General features: G+C 38.4%; 1 protein-coding gene across 3 annotated transcripts in view; it reads left to right on the top strand.

Annotated features, from left to right (window-relative positions):
* Nucleotides 1–314: 314 nt before the first annotated feature.
* FBXL5 (F-box and leucine rich repeat protein 5) overlaps nt 315–27,904 on the top strand; it is a 45,505-nt gene continuing 17,915 nt past the window's right edge. Inside the window, exons 1-9 of one of the 3 annotated variants that reach the window (XM_055589138.1) lie at nt 315–509; nt 8,663–8,878; nt 11,622–11,717; nt 13,032–13,218; nt 15,762–15,944; nt 18,635–18,760; nt 21,902–22,050; nt 22,832–22,914; nt 23,821–24,546. In XM_055589138.1, the coding sequence (XP_055445113.1) occupies nt 426–509; nt 8,663–8,878; nt 11,622–11,717; nt 13,032–13,218; nt 15,762–15,944; nt 18,635–18,760; nt 21,902–22,050; nt 22,832–22,914; nt 23,821–24,546 (1,850 nt within the window). In that variant the 5' untranslated portion in view covers nt 315–425. The remainder of the gene's footprint in view (nt 510–8,662; nt 8,879–11,621; nt 11,718–13,031; nt 13,219–15,761; nt 15,945–18,634; nt 18,761–21,901; nt 22,051–22,831; nt 22,915–23,820; nt 24,547–27,904) is intronic. The other 2 variants (XM_055589137.1, XM_055589136.1) reach the window with 2 other exon arrangements.

The following is a 27,904-nucleotide window of genomic DNA, read 5'->3' as shown; positions in this document are numbered from 1 at the left end:
CTTTGTACTCGGCGCCTCGGCCTCAAGGCCTGGTGGGCGCAGCGGCCAAGAGGAGCGCCGACAACGCCTCTGAGACGACACCCTCTCCCGTCAGAGCGTGTCTTTTCTGTTGCGAAACGTTAACAGAGAAACAAACAGGGGGAAAGACTCGGTTTCTTTCTCGGGCAGACGAGGAACGAGAGTGGAACTGGGAGGTGGAAGCGCGAGCCTCCACCGCGCGTCGGGTCACGTGGTTCGGCAGGGACCGCATGGCGGCGGCGGCCCGCGCGCGCCCCCGCGCCTCCTCCGGCAGGGCAGCCCGGGCGCGCGCGCCGACGGGGCGGGCGCATGCGCAGGGGGGCGCGCCGCCTCTGCCCCGCGGCGAGGGTGTCTATGGAGAGGCGGCGGCCGCGGCTGCTGAGGCGGCGGCGGCTGAGGCGGTGGCCATGGCGCCTTTCCCCGAAGAAGTGGACGTCTTCACCGCCCCGCACTGGCGGATGAAGCAGCTGGTGGGGCTCTACTGCGACAAGGTACTGCTGTGCGGGGCCCCGGGCTCCGGGCGGCGCGCGGGCGGAGGGGAGGCGCGGGCCGGTCTCCGGGCGGGCCCGGCCTGCGCGGCGCCCTCAGCGTCCAGGGGCCGTGCGCCGCGCGAACCGCCGCCTGCGCAGCTGTCAGCGCGGCGCTGTCCCCGGGAGCCCGCGTCTTGCCGGGCCGGCCGCCTCGGACGTGTCCCCGGGAGCTCGCGGCGCGGCCCCCTCCCGGTCGAGGGCCTGGCCTGCCGCCGCCCTCGGGGGCGCGCTCCCCGCGGCCGCGCGGGCCTCCCGCCGGGTCCCCCGGGGGAGAGGGGCCCCTTGGCCTCCTGGCCCCCCGCCGGCCCCTGGGGACCCGGGCCGGCCACCTGCGGGCTTCCTCCGCCCGGCGCAGGCCGTCCTCGCAGCTGCACCCCCTCCCATTTCAGCCTTGTTCCCCTCTGCCCTGCCCCGGCCGGCTTTGGGGGAGTCTCCCCGTGCCTCTTCACCCATCCATCCTTCTTCTGAACCCCTGACCTGCATCCTGGCCCCGCAGGCATCTTCTTCCCGACTCCGTCTGCCCATTACTATTATTATTATTATTTTTAAGCGCCCTCAGCTTTGCAGGGGCTTGATGTGGGAGAAAGGTTTCTTGGCTTACGAAGCAGAGAACATTCACTCTTTTATTTGCAGTCTTTTTTTTTTTTTTTTTTTCTTTTCCCCCTTGCAACTTTGATTGTCCGGAGCGTTTGCTGGAGGTCGGTTTTGTTATGAGACAGCTATTCTCTGCTGAAATTCTTTACGTGGGCTCGAATAAAAGGGCCTGGGAACAAGTTGGTGGAACTGCGAGAGCCGTTCTGTGCTCTCAATAGGTGCAGCCTAAAGCTGAAAAAGCACATTTGTGGAGCTATCCCAGGGCTTTTTGCCTGTGATTTTAAAACAGTGTTAGGAGTCATTTTTGTCAAACATTTGTGTTGGGGAGAGTCCACCTTCTGGCAGTCCTGCTTTGTGTAGCAGTGAATCAAACAAAAAAGCACTTAAAGACCTGTAATGCTTCAGCATAGAAGTCAGCTTTGATGACCTTTCAGAAATGGCAGCACTGTTGAGAGAAAAGAGGTGTTCTTACAGCCCAGCGAGTTGCTTGGAGGATGCCCTCAGTGTTCAGTGCCAGGCCACACTTCAAAAAGCATCCACAACCATCTTTTTCCTCCCTCCATTTTGAAAATTAAAAATACACGATTCAGATATCGGTTTAAATACTAGGGTAGTCTAGGATAGTGGTTCTCAACCTTCTTTGCTCATTAGAATCACCCCAAAGCTGTTAAAAGTCCGCATGCCCTAACCGCTACAATCAGCATTTCTGAGGGTGGGACCCGGCATCAGGTATTTAAAGTTCTCCGTGAGTCCAGCGTGCAGCCAAGGGTAAGAGCCACTTATCCAGGAGAAACATAATAAGTGGGTAAGTGGTCAGTTAAGTCTATATACTTTGGATTTTTGAGTTAGCCTACTGTAGTGTTTTCACCTGCTCTGACCTTTGAACTTAGTTATTCTGACAGTATCCTTCAGTTGCAGGAAAGAAAAAAATTGGGGAGGTTTTTTAACTTTCTCAAAATTGGCAAAGGTAAAGTTAATGAGGAAGTAATAGAATGTGAAATCTTCTATTATAGGTTGGGGAGAGGCAGTCCAAGACCACCTGGAATTTTGAACATTTTGGTGCATTTTTCTAAGGACTTAATGGCTTTCATCAGATATCCAAATGATAGTGACCCTCCCCAAATAGTTAAGGATCACAACTTTATTTAGTTACACAATAGACTAACCAGCCCTGTTTAAAAAATTTGAAGCAGTCAGTCACTAATGTTGTGTATCATTACCTGGTGATTGAGAAGGTTAGAACAAATTTTGAAAATACATTGCCCTTTTTAAAAGCAATATTTTAGTCAAATAAGATTCTTGGTAGTTGCAGTGCGCCTTCTTGAAAGCATTGTCAATTTGATATAGCAGAAATTAAAATTATCACTAATTTTGAATTAGATTGTTGTATATATTCATCAGGAAGATTAATTCCAATTTTTATGAACTATGGATCAGAGACCAAGGTGATTTAGGGGGGAAAATGCATAGAAATTCTACATCTGGATTTCTTTTTGATGCTAATAGTTAATTGAAATTTCTCCTAGTATGCCCTTGGGAGCTAGAAGAGAAAAAAGTATTTTATGATGGCTGAATTGTCTCAAAGGACTGTATGTTTTTATTCATTTATCACCTCAACTTTTGCCTTTACCATGTTTTGTTTGGATAGACCAGGGGTATCCAACCCAAACAGCATATAGTAAAACCTCACAAAATGAGAACTAGTTTTTGTAGTTAAAGGATACAAGATATGTTAATTCATGGTATTCTTTATGTTGTCTCTGAATGCTCAGTAATTATAAAGAAGTCAGTTTTATTTTGAATATTGACTTTTCAAGTATGGTGTATTTTAGAAGCATTCATTTGTTTATTAGTAACAACCATTATTTATGTGCTTAGGCCAGTTTATTTAGAATAATTTATTCTGAAGTTGTGAGCTATATTAAATATTGCTCTATAATACCTAATTTAATACTTTGCTCATGGGTTTTCTTTTACATTTATAGGTTTTATGGAAAAGTTTTTTACTCTTGTTATCCAGATAGCAGTCTTTTTAGTTAGGTGTGTGTAGGCGATGTGTAGGCTTAGATTAGTTAGACCAAGTTTGCATAAGTAGTCAGTGATGGATCCAAATGGAAGCCAAGTCAGGATCCTGATTCCTAGTTTAATTTTCTTTGTATGAAGCCAGAATAGTTTCTGAAAAAATTTTTGGTGACAATCTATTATGAAATGGTGCTAATTCACTCACCTTCCAAATTGGGATGATTTTAGGCAACATTTATATTGGATCACATCCTTTTTCCAGTTTATTCTAATGCCTCAGTTTTTCCCTAATCCTCAAAACTTAACAGCATTAATTCTGCCAGTGAGCGTGGAGTTTTTACTGTCAGCTGGCCCTGTGGTAGCTTGTATTGGCCGTTTGAGACCATTTCTGTTCTTCAGATGATCGTCTAAGGTTTGTGCTGTGTGGAAATCCAGATGACCTATGGTGAGAGCAAAGAGGGTGATACTTGGTCAGCTTTACATTAAAGGGTCAGAAGTGGGCTTACAGTCTCTTTGAGTTGTTTCTGAGAGCAAAGTATGTGATGGTTGTAAGGATGTGCATGGTACAGAGATTTCCAGACTTATACGTTGACCAGCTATAAAAAGTTCAGTTGGTGGAGGCTTCATGGAGTGCCCAAGTTTTTCAGAGAAGAATCTTATGCAATCTATTTTATCATTTTATAAAGATAGGACATTTTATGACCAAAGCCTTAGGGAGAAAACAAGCTCAGAATAATTTGAACAGATTATTTTTTTGAAAAATTGAATGAGTATAGCTTTATGAAGAATATATTTAGTTTTCCTTGTTTTTCTATCTCTCTGCATACCTGTTGAAACTGTTATTGACTGACATTGGGAAGATTGATTTATTGGAGAGAATATTGAATTGAGAGCTAAGGAGGGGAAAGAAAAGGGAATTCAACGCATTCTTATTACGTGCTTCCTTATTTTTAATCCTCACAAGAGCCCCGTGAGACAAGTATTGTCCTTATTTAAAGATGAGGAAACAGACTTAGTGGTTAAGTATTAATAACTTAGGAACTAACTCACTCAACTTCGAACCTGGGTCTCCCGCATTGCAGGCAGACACTTTACCAAACCCAGGTCTCCCGCATTGCAGGCAGACGCTTTGCTGTCTGAGCCACCAGAGAAGCCCAACTAGTAATTAGGGGAGGCTGAATTTTCGTCTTTAGGACTCTTTTTCCTTTCTGAAGCCCATGTTTTTGTGTCACTGTACTGGTTCTGCTCCTTGTTACTAATTACATGATTTTATGCAGAACATTTCATTGGTGGATCATAGGTTTTTTGTTAGTTTGAGCAGATAATTACTAAGGTTTCTTCATTCAGTGTAAATCTGTCTTGAATAAATGAAAGGATTATCTGGCTGAGGAACGAAAAAGTAAAAACTTACTTGGGGTAATATTATTTGAGTTTTTGTTATGCTGTTTTTCATATCTGTTTTTGAACTTAATACATAGTCTTTTTTAAGTGACACACAACTTCAACTCAGTTTAAGGCCAGGCTGTAAGTATGATTTTACATTGTAGAGTGTCTGAGACAGAAAGTCAGTTAAAAATTCTTTGAAAATATAGGAGATACAATGTACTGAGTGTTGTTATTTGTTGATTATATGCATCCTGGTCCTGTGTTAAGTTTGCCATACATCAAGGGATATAAGCTTACAGTTCACTTTGGAACTTTTATAATCCTACCGTGTTTTTCAGAGTGAGTTCTGTGACCCATTAGTGGGTCATGGAATCAGTTTTGTGGATCAGAAATAGCATTAAAAATATGAAATAGAAAAGTAAATGATAAAGAGAACATCACAGGTTAGGGAGAGAAGTGTTGTTTCCTGAAATTTGGTGGAAGTGTCTGTGATGTGTATGTGTCTGGACTGGAGTGTATTTCACACTAAAGGTCGTGGTTAAGCATGGTTGAAAAAACTCTCTTTGGAGCCGTGGTTCTCAAGTGCAGCGCTGCTCATGTTTTGGGCCGGGTCATGCTTTGGTGTGGAGGCTGTCCTGTGCACAGCAGGGTGTTCAGTCCTTTCCTGCCCTACCCACTGAGATGCAGTAGAGACAGCTAAACATTCTCTAGACCTTGTCCAGGAGTTCCTTGGGGGCAAAATCAACCCCTCAGTGAGAAGGAGTCCTTTAGAGCAAGCACTGACAGTGTACTCTGTTGGATCTGAAAAGATAGCTTCATGATGGAGACTAACATGATATCTTGTGGGAAGTAAGTAGGTTTCACAGGCCCAGAGACTTGATCTCTGTTTTGTGTCTTCGAGTTGTATGGTTTGGGATAAGTTATTTTCTCTGAGCTTCAGGTTTTTCACCTGTAAAAGGGTAAATGTAACATCAATTTACTAGGATTGTTGTTAAGAATTAAGGAATACTTGAAATTATTTAGTATAATACTTGAAATTATTTAGTATAGTACCTACCACATGTAGGCCTCAATATGTCCCAGATGTTATTAGTGTCTAGGTTAATTTTTTTTTTCAATCAAGTCTCTATGATTGAATAACTTTGCAGAGGCAAGCAATTTTAAACAATGATTCATATGCATAATTTTTTAAAAAGTTAATTTGTGTATGCTCAGGTTATTCTTTTCACTGCACTGACTTTAGATACCTGGTTAAAGACAGTTGCTCTTTTCAAGTGGAGAAAAACTGTCAGGTAGAATAAGGACTTCTAATGATAACTTTATTTGGGCTAAATAGCTCAGTTGGTAAAGAATCTCTCTGCAATGCAGGAGACCTGGGTTCAGTTTCTGGGTTGGGAAGATCCCCTGGGGAAAGAAATGACAACCCACTACAGTATTCTTTGCCTGGAGAACTCATGGGCAGAGGATCCTGGCAGGCTACAGTCCATGGAGTCACAAGAGTCAGACACAACTGAGTGACTAACACTTTCACTTTCACTTTTTCATAGGAATAAGAGAAAAACCTAAGTAGGATTATGTATGTTATATTCCTTGTTCTTTAAATATATTAGCTTATTAAATTGTCACAAGAGCCTTATTAGGTAGTTAATGTCATTAGACCTGTTTTACTGGGGAAGAAGGGGAGTGAGGGACCAAGCTGGCAGAGATGGGTTCACACCTAAGCAGGCTAGCTGCAGTCAGCATCTGTAACCGCTCTGCGGGACTGACTCTGTACTGCTGAGAGTCCTTTCCTCTGATTTGGGTTCTCAGTCTGTAGCATGACCTGATCTTTACCTGAGCTTGTTACTAAATATGAAAGATTTTCTAATAGTCCAGTGAGAACATATGCAAAACTTCCTGCGTGTCTTTTAAGATGTTATTTTCCATAACTCACGTGAGGGCATTATTTAGTTTTCTGCTATCCTTTTTGTTTTTTAAAAAATTTTATAGTTATCACTAATGTTTTCATTTGTTATACCTCTTATCAATATCTCTACTGACTCATTTTTAATACAGTGACACATGATAGTATTTGCTGAGATTAGCCACTAGTGAATTTTGTTGTAATTTTGTGTGACATTTCTTAGGATAAAATTTACAACCTTGGGTTAACCAACTCTATCCAGTCAGTTATTTTTGTGTGGCTAAGGAGCTAAGAATGGTTTTTACATTTTTAAGTCTTTGGGAAAAATAAGAATAATATTTTATGACATGCAAAAATTATATGAAATTAAAATTTTAGTGCCCATAAATATTAATAAAATTTTATTGGAATATGGCCATGGATTCATGTGACTACTTATGTGCTGCAACAACTAATTAAATAGTTGCTACAGACGGTATGCCCCACAAAACTTAAAATATCTGGCCCTTTACAGAAAAAGCTGCCAGCACCTGTTATAAGTAATTTATTTATTGTGGTTAGTTTGTTATTTTATTTCCCATCACTAGAATGTAAACTTGATAAAGGCAGAGATATCTGTTTTGTGCACTGAGCTATCCCAACTACCAGAAACAGTGACTGGCTTATAATAGCTGCTCATTAAATATTTGAATAAGTTTTTTAATATGAAAAATAAAAAAATTCATTTTTGCATGAATTTTTATAAAAATGAATGTTTAATTTTCAAAGTAATGATAGCTAATGTTTACCAAGCACCAGTTTAATCTCACAGCAGCTATGTGAAGTACAGGTAGTTTTATCATTCCCATTTAACACCGAGAAGAAACTAAGACGTTGGCGAAAATAGCTTGCCCAGAGTTACTGAGCCTGGTGGACAAGTAGGAGGGAAACACCCCTAGAGAATCTGACTCTAACGTCTTGTTTTTTTGTAAATGACCCTTATGCCTCATTCCTCTGCCTTTCACAGAAGATCCTTAGTTAAATTATATAGTGGAATAGTCTTACTTTAGGAGTCTGTCATCTTTCTGATGCTGCGTCATGAGCCTGGTCTTCTTGCCCAAAACAGGCAATTAAGACACCATAGACTATTCTCCATTTTTGGGATACTAGATCAGACTTGGCAGAATAAATCTAGGAAGTGTGGTGTTTGTAGCTTCTTCTTCATTTACTCTGTGTTGTTTTTAACCTAATCAGATTTTCACTTTTAAAATGGGTTTTGAAACTGGAATTGACATCATAGAAGATGGATTGAATATGACAGTGGAGATAACAGAAGGTTTGAATATTACTTTGAACTTCAGCTTGAATCAAGTTTCTTGATAATATGTATGCTTTCAACATGAGAATTTAACTTGACATTAAATGCAGAAAAATAAAATTATATCAGGATTGTCATTTTCTCTTGTTGAACAGAATTAGAGAACGTGACTGTGTATATATTTATTTATATTTTCATTGATTTTTAGCCTTTCCTTCAAGAGCATGTACTTTCTTATGCCCTGATGTACAAGGTTTTCACATTGTACTGCTGAAGTGCCTCCGCTCTAGAAAAGTACATGGTTCCTTATATAAAATGCTAATTGTTTACCGTGGTTTTCTTTAAAAAAAAAAAAAAAAAGAGTTCTCCTAAAATTAATAATGTTCTAATAGCTTAGTACTTTATTTTCTGAACAAATCAGACTCATCTTGATATTAAAATTAAAACAATGTATAATAGAAAGTTTCTGAATTTTTTATATTATAAAAGTAGTATAATAGCATACAGGGCATTTGAACAAAGAAAAAAGTGTGTCACTTTATCCTAACACAGCTCCTTTAATGTTTACATATAACTCTATGAAGTATCTGTGTTTAGTATATGGAATTTAGTATATAGATATAGAGTAATAGAATTTTAGGTTTTGAGGGAGTCTGGTTTAATCTGATATTTAAAGAAACTGTGATTTGTTGGTGTATACATCCTTTCCTTCAGAAATCAACATCTTCCTGACCTGGGGCACTTTTTATTATACCATTAAAACTTATAATTTAGGAGTTTCCTTTTCTGCTTTAACAAAGTTTAAGGGAGGTATTTTGCTCTGTACAAAACTAAGTAGGAATGCATTTGAATATTTCCTTTTGATGCATATTTGCATGTACTTATTATGCCTTCTTTTTAATTTTTTTCCAGCTTTCTAAAACCAACTTTTCCAACAACAATGATTTCCGTGCTCTTCTGCAGTCTCTGTATGCTACTTTTAAGGAGTTCAAAATGCATGAGCAGATTGAAAATGAATACATTATTGGTTTGCTTCAACAACGCAGCCAGACCATTTATAATGTTCATTCTGACAATAAACTCTCTGAGATGCTTAGCCTCTTTGAAAAGGGTCTGAAGAATGTTAAGGTGAGTTGTACAAATGGATATTTATCACAGCTCGTGCCATCTTCTGATATGTCATTGGCAAAACTTGTTAGTGTTTCATAGCAAATGATACCGTGTTTTAAAAAAATGACACTTGTTAAAGACAGTAAGGAAGACTTTTTTCAGGGGATTACTGCAGTGGAGTTTTGCAGTCAGGGAGAGAGATTGGGCTAAACTCCCGAGTATGACAAGGGCTAGTGGGGAAAGCCAGAGAGCAGGCTAAGGTTCAGGAAAATTAGTAAGAGGAAGCATCAAGGCTGGGAGATTCCAGCTAGACTGACCCTTGTTGCCTTTTGCTGAAGACAGACCAAGGTGGCAAGAGATTGAGGATGCATAGATAACTGGGGGTTATCAAATGCTAAGGGTGGTCGGGGTAGGGTGAATAAACTGATTCTGGATGGTTTTTGCTGAAACTGGAATAACTGGGCCAAGGACAGACCTCAGGGTCAGAGCCTAATTGAGAAGACTCAGTGGAGCCTGAGAAGACTCAGGTTTGTGAGCATCTTTGTAATACTTCTTTGTGGTTGGCTAGTCGCTGTTTTGCTACCCTATGGCCGGTAGCCCGCCAGGCTCCTCAGTCCATGGAATTCTCCGGGCAAGAGTACTGGAGTGGGTTACCATACCCTCCTCCAGGGGCTCTTTCCGACCCAGAGATCATACCTGGGTCTCCTGCTTTACAGGCAGATTCTTACCACTGAGCCACCAGGGAAGCCCCAATAGATGCAGTTATTGGTGACTAAAGGTAAGATGGGCTTCTCTTTTAGCTCAGTTGGTAAAGAATTCACCTGCAATGTAGGAGATCTGGGTTCGATTCCTGGGTCCCAAAGATCCCCTGGAGAAGGAAATGGCAACCCACTCCAGTACTCTTGCCTGGGAAATCCCATGGACAGAGGAATCTGACAAGCTACAGTCCATTGGGTTGCAAGAGTCGGACACGACTTAGTGACTAAACCACCACCAAAAGTAAGATTGTTACTTAGAATGAACAGGGCCATAGGGCTGATTACAAAGAATAATTTTTAATTGTGTAACAGAAGATTAAAGATATTGTTGGGTATCATTTAGGATAATTGTGTAGAGGAATTTCTCTATTAATTTTATTTATTTATTATAGGGTATTTGAAATTTGATCTTCCTCTGTCCCCCTTTTGGCTTGGTGAAACATGGACTTCAGTTGCAGCTCTGTCAGACCACCATGGATCTTTCATTGATAAGTTTAAATTCTAGAAAGAGTGTTGTGCAGCAGGGAAGAGGATGGATTGAAGGGAAAGAAAAGGCTCAAGCAGGATGGTTGTTATAAAAAGATGATTGTAATAGTCAAGAGTACATGGTAGGCACTTGTAGGGAGGTGGGAGATTGCCTAGGGAGAGGTACTGGGAAGGAAGGTGGTATTTATTAAATGCTTCATTATACTCTTTGATATTTTGTTCATGCATTACCTATGCAATGAAATGATTAAGATCAGAACTAAAGTAGTGGCTAGCAAAGATAGAGGGGAGGTACAGACTTCAGAACAACGTAGGACATGAGATTGATAAAGGTAGTGCTTGCGAATAGCTTCCCTAGTGGCTCAGTGGTAAGGAATCTGCCTGCCTGTACAGGACAAGCAGGTTCGATCCCTGGGTCAGGAAGATCGCCTGGAGGACGAAATGGCAGCCCACTCCAGTATTCTTGCCTGGGAAATCCCGTGGACAGAGGAGCCTGGTGGACGATGTCCATGGGGTCCCAAGAGACGTTCCTGACTTGGCGACTAAACACCACCAGTGTTTGCATATAAAGGGGGAAGGAGAAAGAAAGAAAATGAAACTGAGACTCGAGCTTGACTTTCTAGGGAGTACAGATGAGACTTGGGGAATGAAGGGATCCCTTATGGACAAGTTGAGTGTGACCTGTTTGTGCAGTCCAGGTGCACGTTGATTAGCAGGAGGAAGCATTAGTTGGGCTTCAAGCTTGGAAGAGTAATTTGGTTTGGAAAAGCAAATTTGAGTATGCTTAGGGAAATTGTGTAAAATCCTGAGAGAATAGGACGTTGGATAGATTGTTAGGAAGCAGTTGACTATAAATTAGTTCAGAAAGGAGGAGACTAGAGAGAGAGGACTCAGCAGGGAATAAAATGTTCCCGCATTTTATCAGTTTCACTGTTTTGTAAATTCTCCACATGTAGTGATGGATAAGTTACAGGGAGATATGATCCTAGTTCGAATGGGGAGGAACAGTGTAGCTGTTGTCCAGGATTACAGTGCTTTACTTCAAGCAGTAGCAAGAGCCTTGCCTTTAGAAGTGTATATGGTGTTCTGCAGGGTCATGTAACAGCTATTCTGAATTGTTTAGTGGAGGATACACTAGGCGACCTTAAAGGGATTTTGTAGTGAATATAGTCCAGTAGACTCTTGTGGACTGCTTAGAGGTATATTAGGAAAATGAACATATTAGAATGGTATAAATACATGCATTAGAAATCAGTAAAAGTTTTGAGCAGGTGCTTGCTATTCTAGACTTCTTAAAAAGAAGTAGGAGATCACATTAGTAAAGGATGTCAGGATTCTTGAAAGAGATGTTTTGAGGCCATCTTTTGTGCTTAGAGAAGTACAGAGCCCACTTTGGTATTTGTTAGTCTAATTTTTTTTCTGAAGTTTCAAGTAACATTTCAAACGGACTTTATAGGATCAGATATAATATAAATTAAGACGCCAAATTTTTATAGAATACAATTTTTTATTTCTAGAATGAGTATGAGCAGTTAAATTATGCAAAACAACTGAAAGAGAGACTGGAGGCTTTTACAAAAGACTTTCTTCCTCACATGAAAGAGGAAGAGGAGGTAAGTATAATTTTTCCTCCTTGTGATTTTGATCTATAAAATTAAAAAGTGTTATTTTGATTCTTCAAAATAATACATAGGAAGATGAACCTCTAGAACGTTTTAGAAAACAAAGAAAAAACCCAAGGGAAAAAAGCATTAATTTTGTCTCCTTAGAGAGCTTATTGCTTTCCACTGAATTAAGGATGAATTCATGTACTCAAAACGCATTTGTTGTTTTACTGTGTGGATGTACCATGTTGAATGTTAACTGTTTATGCCTCTAATGTCTTTTCTGAACTATTAGCAGATTTTTTTATATATATATATTTTAATGTTTTCTGTGTTCATCCTAAGTTTAAACATTTTTAGTGTTCTTTTTTTTTAGTAGTGGATTTTAGTAATTAAATGGTGGTGTTGAACTTAGCAGCCTTATGCCTAGTGCATGCCTGTTAGGATGTCACTAAATGGATGAGCAAAACACTTCCTTATTCTCTATTTTCTCTAAAGTGGGGTGAGTATCAGGAAAGGAATAGAGGGAATATTTTGTGAGGTACTGGATTTTTGTTCAGCTGTAAATCAGGTATTATAGTGGTTCTCACTGTAATAAGGCTTCACTTGATAATCAGATGGCTATTAAAAAAAAATCTACTTTTAAGCCCTTTCTAGATCAGTTAAATCATATGGAAAGTAGATATTAACATGGGTATATTTTAAAGGCTCCCCAAATCACTGTAAAATGCAAATATGCAACCAGTTCTAAAACCACTGAGTTATTAAAGCAGTGTTTCTTAACGTGCGACGCACCACTGACGTGATCTGTGGAACAAGGGAAAAAAGCGCTTGACCCCACCTCTGAGGATTCTGATTCTGTCAGTTGGAGGTTGGGACCAAGCATCTGTTTTGAAGATGAAATCTCCTAGATGATATTGAATAGTTGAAGGAGTCATCGAGCTCTGATTTTTCTGGTTCCAGCGCATTGGGTACCATTCTCATGTGATTCAGAGGCCCTGCTTGGGTAGAGGTCAGTTACTGTAGTGGCAGAAGACAGTTAACTGACTTAAGTGTCTCACCAGAAGAGGACAATTAAGAGTGTATGATGCAGTGTATGCAGGAAGACCTTCTCGGTCGAATACTTTCAAATCGACTGAAAAAACCATAGAAGGATCTTGATGGTGGTATTCTTTGCAAGTTTTGGGTAAATTAGCTTAGTGTTAACATGCTTTCCAAATATGTGGTCATAATACTACACTTGAACTATTAATACTTTAAAATATAGACATTAAAACAAAACTAATTAAGCATATTTCCTTATGAGTATTGTGTTTGCTTTAGGTTTTTCAGCCCATGTTAATGGAATATTTTACCTATGAAGAGCTTAAGGATATTAAAAAGAAAGTGATTGCACAGCACTGCTCTCAGAAGGATACTGCAGAACTCCTTAGAGGTCTTAGCCTCTGGAATCAAGCTGAGGAGCGGCAGAAGTTTTTTAAATATTCTGTGGATGAAAAGTCAGATAAAGGTGAGAGTCATATGTTTAGATAGCTAGTGATTTATTCATCCCAAGCCTGTTTACTTCTTGTTGTTATGAACTTAATATTTTGTTTGAAAAATAATTGAAGCCATTTGTTTTAAAGTATAGTAAATTTAATTGAGGACAATAGTTTCTTAGACTTTATTGTTGTCTGTGATAATTTATGGGTTTCCTATGGATATGAGAGTTGGACTGTGAAGAAGGCTGAGCGCCGAAGAATTGATGCTTTTGAACTGTGGTGTTGGAGAAGACTCTTGAGAGTCCCTTGGACTGCAAGGAGATCCAACCAGTCCATTTTAAAGGAGATCCTTCCTGGGTGTTCTTTGGAAGGAATGATGCTAAAGCTGAAACTCCAGTACTTTGGCCACCTCATGTGAAGAGTTGACTCATTGGAAAAGACTCTGATGCTGGGAGGGGTTAGGGGCAGGAGGAGAAGGGAACAACAGAGGATGAGATGGCTAGATGGCATCACTGACTTGATGGACATGAGTTTGATTGAACTCTGGGAGTTTGTGATGGACAGGGAGGCCTGGCGTGCTGCGATTCATGGGGTTGCAGAGTCGGACACGACTGAGTGACTGAACTGAACTGAACTTGGTGGCTCAGTGGTAAAGAATCTGCCTGCCAATACAGGAGACATGAGTTGGATCACTGGGTGGGGAAGATCCCTTGGAGAAGGAAACGGCAACCCATTCCTGTATTCTTGCCTCGGAAATCCCATGGACAGAGGAGCCTGGTGAGCTGCAGTCCATGGAGTTGCAGAAGAGTCAAACTAAACTTAGCAACTAAACACCAGTGATGATTTATACAGCTCATTTATTTGGGCCACATGCAATATAGTATTTCTTAAAGTAGTTTATATAAAATAATATTGATTAGCAGTAATAACTGTCAATACTACTACTTATATATAATAATATTTTAATAATATTTCAATAATACTAGGTATTATTATTTCCAATCAGAATTATTGGAAACTACCATATGTAGAGCACTTTTGCAGTATCATCCAATTTTCTGAGCTCCACTGACCACAGTGGCTGTTTGTATCTGTCCCTGGTTTTGTTAACTCAGTTTTCAAAATCATTTAATGCTTATAGTTTCATCTTTACCCTTTCTCATAGCTTATATGCAGAAATACACAGGGGAGTGAATATGAGAGGTGTAGTTTTCCTGTGTATATTCAGTTTGAGAAAATAGATGACAAATGGAAATAAAATATGCCTGCTTTTTTTCTTAACAGACTGTTTCCTCATTTTTATTCTTTCTTTTCTTCAATAACTTTGTGTTTTAAAACATCATTAAATAAAATTATTGATATCCTTAGGCTAGTAAAGATTCCTTTGCTTTTGCTAGATGGGCATAGCAATGACATTCCTTAAATTGCTTCAAAGTCTTTGAAATTGCTCCTTTTCTCTTATTTTTGTTTAACAAAGTAGGTGAGATGCATGTTGAACGTGTTGAAACAAAATTGTTTTTGTAGGTTAGGCTGTAATTAAACCCATAAATCTTATGTGCTTCCCTCTGAAGTACAGCTTCTGCCTTACACACCAAGCCAAGACCTGTTGTGTCTGGTTTGGTTGTAATTATAACATAAGATTTAAAAACACCACACTTGTTACATTGAATTTTCCCATTCCTTCAAAGTAAATTATAGCTGTGTTGTGTTTAAAATATTTGCCATTTGAAAAGGGTTAGGTTAAAGTAATTTTATGATAGCATTTATTTAAGTTGCTTTGTGAAAGACAAATGTATAAGATATTCAAATTCTTCTCACTACTTTAATGATGAAACTTTTTTATTTTACATTCTTTATTGTATATATCATTTTCAGTTTTCCTTTGGAATATTGCTACTGAAATAATACATTATAGGCAATTGGATGTCCAGCGACTGTTTTCTGTAATAGTTGCTGACAAAAGATCCTTGGTAAATGTATACCAGCATTAGAAATAATTATGTTATATTGTCTCAACTGGCTCTTAAGTAGGATAAGTAGATTAGGGCACCGAAAGGTTAAAGAGGTCAGATTTCACGAGCTCTTACATGAAACGTGAAAATCAAAGAGGAAACACAAGGGAAATACTTGTCATGCATGAACGGAAAACACGGTGAGATTGGTATGTCATTATAAATGCCTTGGAGATCTCATAATCTGGCTGACTCTGTACTTGCTGACTTAAAGCTGTGTGACCTGTTGGATTGCTCTTTCAAATGATGCTTCTTATACTATAAAGTGAGCATTGTTTTTTTTTTGGTGACGCCTTTGTAAAAGGAAGTCAGTTCTGTGTTCATTACTGTAGCTCCCACTGATGCAGTATGATTTGGGCCATGATCGTTTAACCCTGCAGAGCCTTAACAGTTTAACATCTCCATGTTACCTCTAATCCACGTTATTTCCTTTTCACATCTTGCAAGCAGGAAGGAGTGGACTTCAGGCACTGGATTTTACTTAGAGAAATGTGATTGTAATTTCTTACTGCATTTGCTCTTGTAGCCTTTAATGTTAAACTTTTCCTTCTTTATTTCAGAAGCAGAGGTGTCAGAACAATCCACAGGTATAACTCATCTTCCTCCTGAGGTAATGGTGTCAATTTTCAGTTATCTTAATCCTCAAGAATTATGTCGCTGCAGTCAAGTGAGCACTAAATGGTCTCAGCTGGCAAAGACTGGATCACTCTGGAAGCATCTTTACCCTGTTCATTGGGCCAGAGGTAGGTAAAGAGATGCTTAATTTGTTTTAAAAATATTTTAGTCTTTTTTTTTTTTTTTTTAGGTGAACACATATAGACATTAATAAGCAAGGCCAGAGAGGGAAACTCTGAAAGGTTGACTAAAAGCTAGGTTTTATAGCTAGATTATAGGTCTTTCTTTGTATACAGTTTGTAAAAGCTAGTAATGCTTAAGTATTCATGGGTGAATTGTGTGATGTGTGAATTTCCTTTAAAATAATTATGAAAAAATAATTGAGGATGGAATGAAAAATAATTGGCAAAATGTTGATAATTGTTGAAGATAGGTGATAGGTACATAGGTGTTCGTTATCCAGCTTGTTTAATGCTACTTATTCCTACTTTTGACTATGATTGGAATTTTCCATAACAGAAACTTAAAACTAAAATTAATAGGTTGTCAGAGCAGCTTTAAATAATTAGATGAGTATTTTAAAAATACAGAATAATCTGATAAAATTTAAAAATGAGGCAGTATTGTTTCCATTTTGATAGTGGCTCAAGATAACTTAATTTGTTTTTGTCTATAGCATTTTTTTTTGTGATTAGTAATGCCTCATTCTATAACTTAACCATTTTGAATTAGTTAATTTCATTGGGCTAAGTAAAGAAAGAAAATTTTGTTTTCATGAGCATGTGATGCAGTCATGGTATAAATGCAACTAATACGGCATTTATTCTTCTGTCACTGAATTAAAACAAGTTTTCTAGGTGAGTATTTACTTCACATTTACATTGTTTTTTTTTTTTAATTTTCTGTAATTTGTCACTTTGACATGGAAATATATATTATTTTACATAAGCTATAAACCTAATTTTAAAAGTTTTATTTTTTTATATTAATATGTAGCACTTTTAAAATAGGCTTTTGCTGGATATTTAATGTTTTCTCATTAAGCTGTTTGGAGTATTAGGTAGACTTATATAAACCAAGTGATTAGAATTATTAATGTGAAATAATTTTTCCTATTGGGGATAATAATATATTAAGTGAAAAGTCAAATAAAGCAAGTATGGATATATCAAATATTCTTTTTTAACTGTATCTTTGATTATGAAAAATTACTTATTAATACATAATTAGGTACTGTTTGATACAAATATCAAATATAACAATGATAGGCTAGATTTCTGTGACGTTAACTAGATCTTGTATATGCTGTATTTTGGTTTTTTCTTTGTGTTTTTAATATACTTAAAAAGTTCCAATAAAAATGATTTTAATTTATTTACAGTATTTGTTTCCTGTTGTTCTCGATCACAATTGATTTTGCCCCTTCCAAGGGATGTTTTGAAATGTCCCCTGTTTTGAAATGGAGGCGTTCTTGTTTGTTCCAACTTGGAGTATTGCACTGACATCCATTGAGTGGAGGCCAGAGTTACTGCTCAGCACCCCCCAGTGCACAGGAGGGCCCTCTGCAAGGAAGAATTAGCCAGCCCAGAATATCAGTTCAGTTCACTTCAGTCGCTCAGTCGTGTTTGACTCTTTGTGACCCCATGGCTCATCCTCTGTCGTCCGCTTCAGGATATCATTGGTGCTGAGGTTGAAGATCCTTAACCTTAGAATCCAGTCAATCCTAAAGGAAATCAGTCCTGAATATTCATTGGAAGGACTGATGCTGAAATTGGAAACTCCAATACTTTGGCCACCTGATGCGAAGAACGGACTTATTGGAGAAGACCCTGATGCTGGGAAAGATTGAGGGCGGGAGAAGGGGACCACAGAGGATGAGATGGTTCGATGGCATCACCGACTCAATGGACATGAGTTTGGGTATACTCCAGGAGTTGGTGATGGACAGGGAAAGCCTGGTGTGCTGCAGTCCACGGGGTCACAAAGAGTCAAACACGACTGAGTGACTGAACTGAAGATTGAGGAGCACTAAGTTATTGATAGATTTACTAATGTTAGGAGTTCAGGAATTTAATTGTGCATAGTCTCTTCACAATCAAGTAATTTAATTTCAGTGCATTCTGCGGGATCTTTAAATGTATGGTTTACCTTACTTTTTTCCTTTGATTTCTGTTCCCACCTACTTCTGAATTGCTGACTAATTCACTGCTGAATAGAAAGTCTTGCTTCGTTTTGTTTATTAGCTGTTGTAATGGAGGTATTGCTGGAGCCAGTGTTGAAGCCACAGCAGGGGAAAGAGGTTTGGTTGTTTTCAGTGATTTCTGAAATTGCATGTAAGACTATTGATAATTATTTGTCATAGTTCTTTTGGTGTGTCTGAAATTGAATTTTGTGCTTATTTAAGTGTACTTTTTAAAATCGCAGTTGAGTATTTCTGACAATAGTTAGCTCATTGCCTAGAGCTCATGTATTTATTTTGTGCCGAGATTTTTGTTGTAAATAAGTTACTTTAGGAGAAGAAGAAAAAAAAATGTTTTTTTTTTTTCTTTTTTTTAATGATAGCCAATCTAATCTTGGGCTTCCCTGCTGTGTCAGACAGTAAAGAATCCACCTGCAATGCCGGAGACCTGGGTTTGATCCCTGGGTTGGGAAGATCCCCTGGAGGAGGGCATGGTAACCCACTCCAGTATTCTTGCCTGGAGAATCCCCATGGACTAAGGAACCTGGTGGACTACAGTCCATGGCGTTGCAAAGAGTCGGACACAATTGAGAGACTAAGCACATAATCTAATGTTCCTTTTGTTTATTTGTTGAGTAGGTGACTGGTATAGTGGTCCTGCAGCTGAACTTGATACTGAACCTGATGAGGAATGGGTGAAGAACAGACAAGATGAAAGTCGTGCTTTTCAGGAGTGGGATGAAGATGCTGATATAGATGAATCTGGTAAGCTATGCTTAGAATTAAAACTGCTACATAGTGTTTTAATAATTAATGTTACATTTAACAAGTATGTGGAGAAGGAAATGTCTACCCACTCCAGTATTCTTGCCTGGAAAATCCCGTGGACGGAGAAGCCTGGTGGGCTATAGTCCATGGGGTCGCAAAGAGCTGGACATGACTGAGCGACTTGACTTGACTTGACTTGACTGACTTTAACAAGTATGTAGGTGCTAGGATTTATGTAGTTTGTGTTTTCTAAACTTTGACAGAATAGTAAGTGTACTTAAAATTCTGTTTAATTTTTAATTGTGTATAGGCTTGATTCCCATATGCTTTTGTATTTATGCAAACACCTAAAAAATCAGAAGATGATGGCTTTTTTCCTTATTGAAATAATATACATTTATTTTAGTGCTCTGCAGTTTACCATGTGTTTTTAGGGCCACTTCATTTGATCAGTTCAGTAGTATTTTTGAGTTGTCCGTGGCCCAGAGGAAGCAGCATGAAGCTGTTTATTCATTTGTAAACAGTCATGCCACTTGCCTCATGTGGCTGTAGAATTAAGAAGTAATATATATGGGAACTCCTTGTAAATGGTAGAGGATTTTATAGACTAGTGTAGGCATTCGTTAAGCACTGTGGGAGAATTCAGAGGTGACTAAGACTTCGTGTTGCCCTCAAAGAACTCACAGACGGAAGTATTGAGAATGTAAGATTCTTCATCATGGTGCATATTGGAAAATGCTGTAGGAGAGGTGCAGAAAGATGCTTTTTGGGAATATGGAGGAGAAAGACACAATTCTGTCTTGATATTATCCTAGATAATGATTATTAAAAGATGATGAAGTAGTAAAAAGAAAGAATTGATGAATAAGATATTCTTATACATCATAAAATTGAACCTGTAGGAATTTATTTGTAAGCTGCCCACTTATAGTTAGCTGGGCTGGCAAAATAAACTTGTGGAAAGTAAGGACTATAAATACAGAGATGACTCTTTCAGTATCAGGTTTATTTTTATGAAATAAACAATGTGGCATAGTTTTAAATGTTTTGAAGGTGTCATATAAGGAAGAGGTCTATTCCAGTGGTATTTGGTGATATGCTTACCCTGTGGCAGGCACTTTTTTGGCATGAGGTTAATAGTGAACAAAATGGAAAAAAATCCTTGGCTTTGTTTAGCTTAAAATTTAGAGGAGATGACTGACAGTAAACACAGGCAAAATACGTACTTTATTAGGTAGTATCAAGTGCTGTGGAGAAAAATAATGGAAAAGTGTGCCAGGAAGAGAGGAAAGAAGTTACCATTTCCCATAGAGTGGGTAGTAAGGTCTCTTGAGAAATTTGAGCAAAGCCTCAAGGAGTTACGGTCTTTAGTCTTACGTCACCTTAGGGAAGTGAAACTCATTCAGTTGTGTCTGACTCTTTGTGACCGCATGGACTATACAGTCTTTGGAATTCTCCAGGCCAGAATACTGGAGTGGGTATCCGTTCCCTTCTCCAGGGGATCTTCCCAATCCAGGGATCTTAGCCAGGTCTCCCACATTGCAGGCGGGTTCTTTATCAGGTGAGCCACAAGGGAAGCCCAAGAATACTGGAGTGGGTATTCATTCCCTTCTCCAGGGAATCTTCCCGACTCAGGAGTTGAACTGGGGTCTCTTGCATTGCAGGCAGATTCTTTACCAACTGAACTATTAGGAAAACTTGATTTACCCATTCTAAAAAAATCAATTCATAATATCTGTGTTGAGTTTTAAAGGTCTTATCAAACTTAATGTGTTTATCTCAGCTCTTAAAGATAGACAAAGAGACTGTTGTTTTCTTTCACATTGAAAGGGAAGGGTTAAGGTTATAATGATGGAGCTTTTCTAAGGTAATATATCTTTTTAGCTGTGTAGTATATCCAAGACTAAACTTGGATCTGCCATCTATGTTAGTGCTTTTTCAGCTTAGCTGTTTTTACTAGTCTTGCAGAGAAGTTATTACTCTTCATAGGATGTTTTGTTTTCTTTTTCTTAGGATTTCACAGTAAACAGTACATATTTAGAGACAGCCACAGAAACAAAAGAATCATTTGGAAATAAAATTATAGTAGAATAAATAGAGTTCACTAAAAGTCATTTTTATTTGGAAATAAAATTATAGTAGAATAAATAGGGTTCACTAAAAGTCATTTTTATTCCTATATTTTACATTTATGTTTGGGTAAAGGAAGAATTTAGAATAATATCTGTAACGTGGAAACATTAGTCAAAATTCAGAATTACTCTTTCTACTTAAATTCCTTTTGTCTGCTACACTCAGTTTTGTGTTAAATGAGACTTCCTCAGCTTCTCCTGTTGAACTGTTTTATGTTTAGAGACATTCGAGTTAGATCTTCAGGTAAGCAAGAAAGTAGTAGGATAAGATTATTAATTCATTGTTCTTAGTGTAGTGTGTTTTTTCCTTGTATCAAATTGGGTTTTTTATTTTTTGTTTTTCGTACTTGTTGTTACAGTATTGCATCCTTTTTTAAACATCTAAGCTTTACAGACGTTATTAAGCAAAAAGCAAAAGCTTTGCTCATTTTTAATTTTTTAAAAATTCTAAGGTATTTTTCCTTCCTTGACTCATTATGGCCAGCCTAACTTGTTTCAAATCTCTTCTAGGTCCATGTCCCTTTTATTTATGTGAGATAATGAAAATACTTTTTATTATTTTTACTGTGGTTCATTTTCCTCTTCAATTCCTATATTCTTTTGAAGAACTTGTACTGTTCGTTAAGTAGTCAAAGTATTTTTTCCAAAATTTTTTCAGTACCTGAAACTGGAGTTCTTTTTAATCTCCCCTCTGTTAATTAGCTTGAGTAGAAGATTGTTAATTAGCTTGAGAAAAAGATTGCCTTCGACCTTGAATCATGTGAAAACTTCACCCCTTCCTTCCCATTTAAACTTCTTTTCCCTCTTTGTCTCTTTTCAGTTGATATCAAGACTATTAAATATTAAGTGCTGGCTGATGAGAACTTGTTCATTAAATTTGCTTTGCATATATAAGGGAGTTTAAGGAGAGCAAAAAGTATTTCATATTTAATGACATAGTGATTCCTTGAGTAGCCTGATTATAACTGGTTTATCATGTTCTTAGACTTTTGAATTCATTTTTCAGAAGAGTCTGGAGAGGAGTCGATTGCTATCAGCATTGCACAAATGGAAAAACGTTTACTCCACGGCTTAATTCATAATGTTCTACCATATGTTGGCACTTCTGTAAAAACTTTAGTATTAGCCTACAGCTCTGCAGTTTCCAGCAAAATGGTAGGTATAAATTTGCGCTAGCTTGGGTATTAAGAAAAAGTAGCAATGATCTCCATTTGGTTTGCTTATTGCTAAGCTTAATTAAGAAGAAAAATAACTTTACCCACGAGTGTGCCTTCCCGTAGGTAGGCATACACTGCTGATTTTGTCCTTTTTTCATTTCAGTTCTCATAGTAATCTTTGTACGTAGATATCATTGCTACACATTATAGAAAAGGAAAGAGAGACTAAGAGAGGTTAAACAGTTTACTTAGTTTCACAGATGTTAAGTGACGAAGCTCAGGTTTTTTTGTTTTTAAATGTTTTTTTGCTGCACCGTGAGGCATGTGGCATCTTAGTTCCCTGACCAGAGATTGAACCCAGGCCTCTTGCCTTGGAGGCATGGATTCTTTTTTTTTTTTTTTTTTTTTTTTCATTTTATTTTTTAAATTTTAATTGGAGGCTAGTTACAAGGCATGTATTCTTAACCACTGGACTATAAGGGGAAGTCATACATGACTCTATAATATGTAAGGCATGGTAAGATGGGCAGATGAGATTAAATCACGGTTTTATAAAAGATGATCTTGTGACATCCTACATCAGAATCTCCTTGGGTATTCCTTAAAAATGTAAATTAATAAGGGTTTCATCACAATATATATTTGTAATGCAAAATTGAAGTGATTATTACATGTAGAAAAGTTTGAGAACTCTTGGATATATTGTTTACTGAAAGTTATGTCTCCAACCCTAACTAAGCATCTGCAGATCTTCACAGTGATTATTTTCTCCCTTTTAGGTTAGGCAGATTTTAGAGCTTTGTCCTAATTTGGAGCATTTGGATCTCACCCAAACTGACATTTCAGATTCTGCGTTTGACAGGTTAGTTATTTTTGAGTATTTAAATTTGATGATTTCCAGCTATGAATTGATAGAATTGTTCTGTAGTTTTTCATTTGCATCATCGCAGTTTAATCATGCTATTATTTTTTGCTATCAGATTTTGGTCATGTTATAGCAATAACTTGATGGCGCCCTCCAATTCTTTATTCTTGTCTTTAGGTCCCCAGACTTAAATTTGTGTCATCCTGTCATCTTTGTAATCTCCACCTGTGTCTAGGCTCTTGTGCTGTGCTGTGCAGTAGTATAGATTGGGGCTGTGTTTTAAAGACATTTTTGTTTTCGGTTGGTCTCGCGGTACCATTTGGCCAAGCTCGCTCTTACTCTTTGTACTTATTCTGAAGTTCTGACTTTTTTTCAAGCTGCATTCAGACTTTATTTCCTTGGATGCCACTACTTTCCTCCTCCTCTGCCTCACCCTGCACTTTCCCACCTAGTCTTTTATCAGTACCTGTCTTCCTGTTTCAGAGAGGGCCGTGTATGCTTCCCTGGCTAAGGCTGATTCTCTACCAGTTCCTGGAGCTTGTTCTTCTGAAACAATTAAGAGAATGCTCCTCTTAATTATTATTTTCCTTCTCTCATGTGTGTGCAGCTTTTCTCCTTGACTGATTATTTTTCAGGATGAAAGACAGTGTTTCCTTTCTATACCCTTCTCCTTCCCTCCCCTTCTGTTGGGTTAACAGTACTCTTAGTTCCCAGTTATTCCTGTTACCTTTGCATAGTCCCAGCATCTAAAAAAATGCTTGACAGTAGATATTCAGTAAATGTTTGATTGATTATATTAGATTTAAAGTCTTTCCTGTAGTTTCCATTTATTTACATATAAATAAATGCTTTTGAAGAATTTAATGATATTCACTAATAGTCTTGTTACCTCTTAATTAACAGTTGGTCTTGGCTTGGTTGCTGCCAGAGTCTTCGGCATCTTGATCTATCTGGATGTGAAAAAATCACAGATGTGGCTCTAGAGAAGATTTCTAGAGCTCTTGGAATTTTGACAACTCATGAGAGTGGCCTTTTAAAAACTTCTACAAGCAAAGTTACTTCGACTACATGGAAAAATAAAGACATTACCATGCAGTCTTTCAAGCAATCTGCTTGTTTGCATGATGTAACTAACAAGGATATTGGAGAAGAAGTAGATAATGAACACCCCTGGACTAAGCCTATTTCTTCTGACGATTTCACTTCACCTTATGTGTGGATGTTAGATGCTGAAGATTTGGCTGATATTGAAGATGCTGTAGAATGGAGACATAGAAATGTTGAAAGTCTTTGTGTAATGGAAACAGCATCCAACTTCAGTTGTCCCTCCTCTGCTTGTTACAGTAAGGACATTGTTGGACTAAGGACTAGTGTCTGCTGGCAACAACATTGTGCTTCTCCGGCCTTTGCATATTGTGGTCATTCATATTGTTGTACAGGAACAGCTTTAAGAACTATGTCAGCACTCCCAGAGTCTTCCGCGCTGTGTAGAAAAGCACCAAGGACTAGACTGTTTAGGGAAAAAGACTTAATTTACTCTGGGAGTGAAAAATCTGATCAAGAGACTGGGCGTGTGCTTCTGTTTCTCAGTCTGTCTGGATGTTATCAGATCACAGACCATGGTCTCAGGTGAGTAATCAGTTGCAGAATATTAGGAAACGGACATGTTCTCCTCAGTGGCGTGTAAAATTTTGAATCTAAGTCATTCTTTTCAGCTGGTTTGTTTACCTGAAAGAGTTCACCACTTCTGCTATATCGCACTGTTGGAGTGTTACAACTTCAACATGACATTTCAGTGAGTTCAGTTTGTTTGTGGCAAGGAAGAACTTAAAAAGTTTAACAAATACTTAGCAAATACCTCCAACACATTTGCTGAGGTGCTTTAGTTTATGTAAAGTTGAATAGGATGGTTTTTACCCTCTAAGACTTGTAACAGAGAAGGAATACACATCTGTGTATTGTGTGTGTACATTCTCTAAGGGATGTTGGGCATCTCATCCAGTTGCAGCAAATGATCAGAAAATGGAATGAAAAGATGACCCTGAATTGAACTTTGAAGAAAGACAAGGGATATTGATGGATGACAGAGGGAGAAGAGCCCATTCCAAGCAGTGGTAGGCATTTGAGCCCACAGTAAATGCCTGCCAGGCAGGAGATGGGTTCGATCCTTAGGTCGGGAAGATCCCCTGGAGAAAGGCATGGCAACCCACTCTAGGATGCTTGCCTGGAAAATCCCATGGACAGAGGAGCCTGGTGGGCTACAGTCCCTGGGGTCGCAAAGAGTCAGACTTGTCTTATCGACTAAACAGCAACAAAAGCGCTGTGTAGCTGTTGTCAGGTTATTTTGTTGTGACAGTGTTCTCGCATTAATAGTGTGCAGTAGTTGTTTTGATTATCTGTGACATGAGCCTTCAGAAATTGATTTCATGTTTTCTCTTTTACCCTGTCATAGACTTGAATTTTACTCAGGCTCTTTAATAATGGGTGTCAGGCATGTTAAACAGTGAAAATTCATCCAACATAAAGCCTAAGAATCCCACTTGTCTTTTAAGTATGGTCTTTAGCAGATTAAGTTGGACTGTAGGGAATATTCAAAGGAGACTTGGTTTTCTGGTTTGGTTGTAGTGAAGGATGTGTATTGGGAAATAGTGGGCAATAAGGCTATGACAGAGTTTAAATTCAGGGAAGAATTCATTGGGGGAATGGGGAACACAGGAACTACCTTAGGAACTGCAGTTTGAGTGCAGCTCAGATTTTACAAAGTACAGCTCTTTTAATTAGATTATCTTGGTAATGATTATCTACTGTGTGACTTGCCCTCTTCCAGCTGATAGGGATCCAGAGTAAATGAGACAAAGTCCTTGCTTTCATAGAGTTTTCAATCTAATGGTAGAAGTAAGACAAGAAAGGTAGACTATCAGACAGAACAGTCAATCTTTTAAAATTTAGTAAACCTTTAAAAATTTTTTTTGTGGCCAAACATGGTCTTAAGTATTCCTTGTGCGCTTGAGAAGAATGTGTATTCTGCTGTTGACTGGAATGTTCTCTATATGTTTGTTAGGGCTAATCAGTTTAGAGTGTAGTTCAAGTTCTCTATTTCCCTTTTGGTCTTCTTCTGTTGTTCTATCCATTATTGAAAATGAAGTATTGAAATCGCCAACCGTTTTTGGAGGACTGTTCATTTTTCCCCTTAGTTCTTTCAGTTTTGTATATTTTGGAGCTCTGTTAAATGTGTGTTCATAATTTTTTTAATCTTCTGAGTGGAGTGGTGAGCCTTTTGACAATATATCATATCCTTTGCTTTCTAAAGGTTACCTTTTTAAAATTTAAAATCTCTTTCATTTCACAGTGTTACAGCCACCCTGGCTGTCTTTTGGTTACTTTGTTTTGGCCACGTTTTGTGGCAGGTTGGACCTAGTTCCCCAACCAGAGACTCAGCCAGTGTTCCCTGCAGTGGAGCTGTGGCGTCTTAACCTCAGGACTGCCAGGAAGTCCTCTCCTTCGGTTGCTTTCTGCATGGAAATCTTTTCTCATGCTTTCATTTTTAACCTCTTTGTGTCTTTGCATCAAAAGTGAGGTCTGTCATAGAGAGTGTATAGATGGATCCATGTTTTTAAAATTTTTTTATTAAAATTAAAAAAAAATCTGTTGTCTGCTAATTGCTACCTTTTGGTAGGAGAATCTGATGGATTCATATTTCAAGTAATTACTGATGAGGGGGACTTTATGCTATTTAGCTGTTTCTTTCCCTTATGACTTTCATTTTCCCTTATCATTTTCTTAGTGATGTCCTCATTTTATGTTTTGTTTGTTGTATACCATTTGATTCCCTTTCCCCCTATTTTCTTTATTTTAAAAAAAATTTTTTTTGGGGGGTTAAAGGATAAAATTAACACCTTGAAACTTAAAACAATGTAGTTTGATAATCAGCTTAGTTTCAGTCATCTACAGACACCCTGCTCTTGACATCTGTTTCATCTCCCTTTATATTGTTACAGATACAGTTTACATCTTTGTTTTTTTTTAAAACCTCAACATGAATCAGCCATAGGTATACATATATCCCCTCCCTTTGAACCTCCCTCCCATCTCCCTCCCCATCCCACCCCTCTAGGCTGATACAGAGCCCCTGTTTGGGTTTCCTGAGCCAAACAGCAAATTGCTGTTGCCTGTCTATTTTACACATGGTAATGCATGTTTCCATGTTCGTCTTTCCATGCATCTCACCCTCTCCTCCCCTCTCCCCATGTCCATAAGTCTGTTCTCTATGTCTGTTTCTCCATTGTTGCTCCGTTTATACATAGTACAAAATACAAAGTGAAAGTTGCTCAGTCATGTCCGACTCTGTGACCCCATGGACTATTATACAGTCCATGGAATTGTCCAGGCCGGAATACTGGAGTGGGTAGACTTTTCCTTCTCCAGGGCATCTTCCCAACCCAGGAGTCAAACCTAGGTCTCTTGCATTGCAGGCAGATTCTTTTACTAGCTGAGCTACAAGGGAAGCCCGAGAATACTGGAGTGGGTAGCCTATCCCTTCTCCAGTGGATCTTCCCGACCCAGGAATCGTACCAGGGTTTCCTGCATTGCAGGCGGATTCTTTACCAACTGAGCTATCAGGGAATCTCTTTATACTTTGTGTACCCTTTAACATAGATTTATAATTACGTTTTATACTTTTGTGTGGGCATTTTTAACTAATCACTTTCTGCTTTCAAATGGTATTATACGACTTCACAAAGAATGTAAGAATCTTAAAAGAGTAAGCTCTTGTTCCCCTCCCCATTCTTTGTGCTGTTTTTGTTAAATATTTTATTTCTATATAAGTTTTAAACTTCAGAATAACGTTGTTAATATTTTTTCTTTGAACAGTTGTCTTTTAGAAAAAAAAATTAACACATTTTGTTTCACCTTTTTTGGCATTCTTCTATTATAAAGTTTCATGTTTCCATTTGGTAATATTTTTCTTTTGCCTGCCAAGTCCTCT

Source organism: Bubalus kerabau, chromosome 7, assembly GCF_029407905.1.
Source record: "Bubalus kerabau isolate K-KA32 ecotype Philippines breed swamp buffalo chromosome 7, PCC_UOA_SB_1v2, whole genome shotgun sequence".
Lineage (NCBI taxonomy): Eukaryota > Metazoa > Chordata > Mammalia > Artiodactyla > Bovidae > Bubalus > Bubalus kerabau.
Note: the sequence above shows the minus strand (reverse complement) of the source record. Positions and strands in the feature narration are given on the sequence as shown.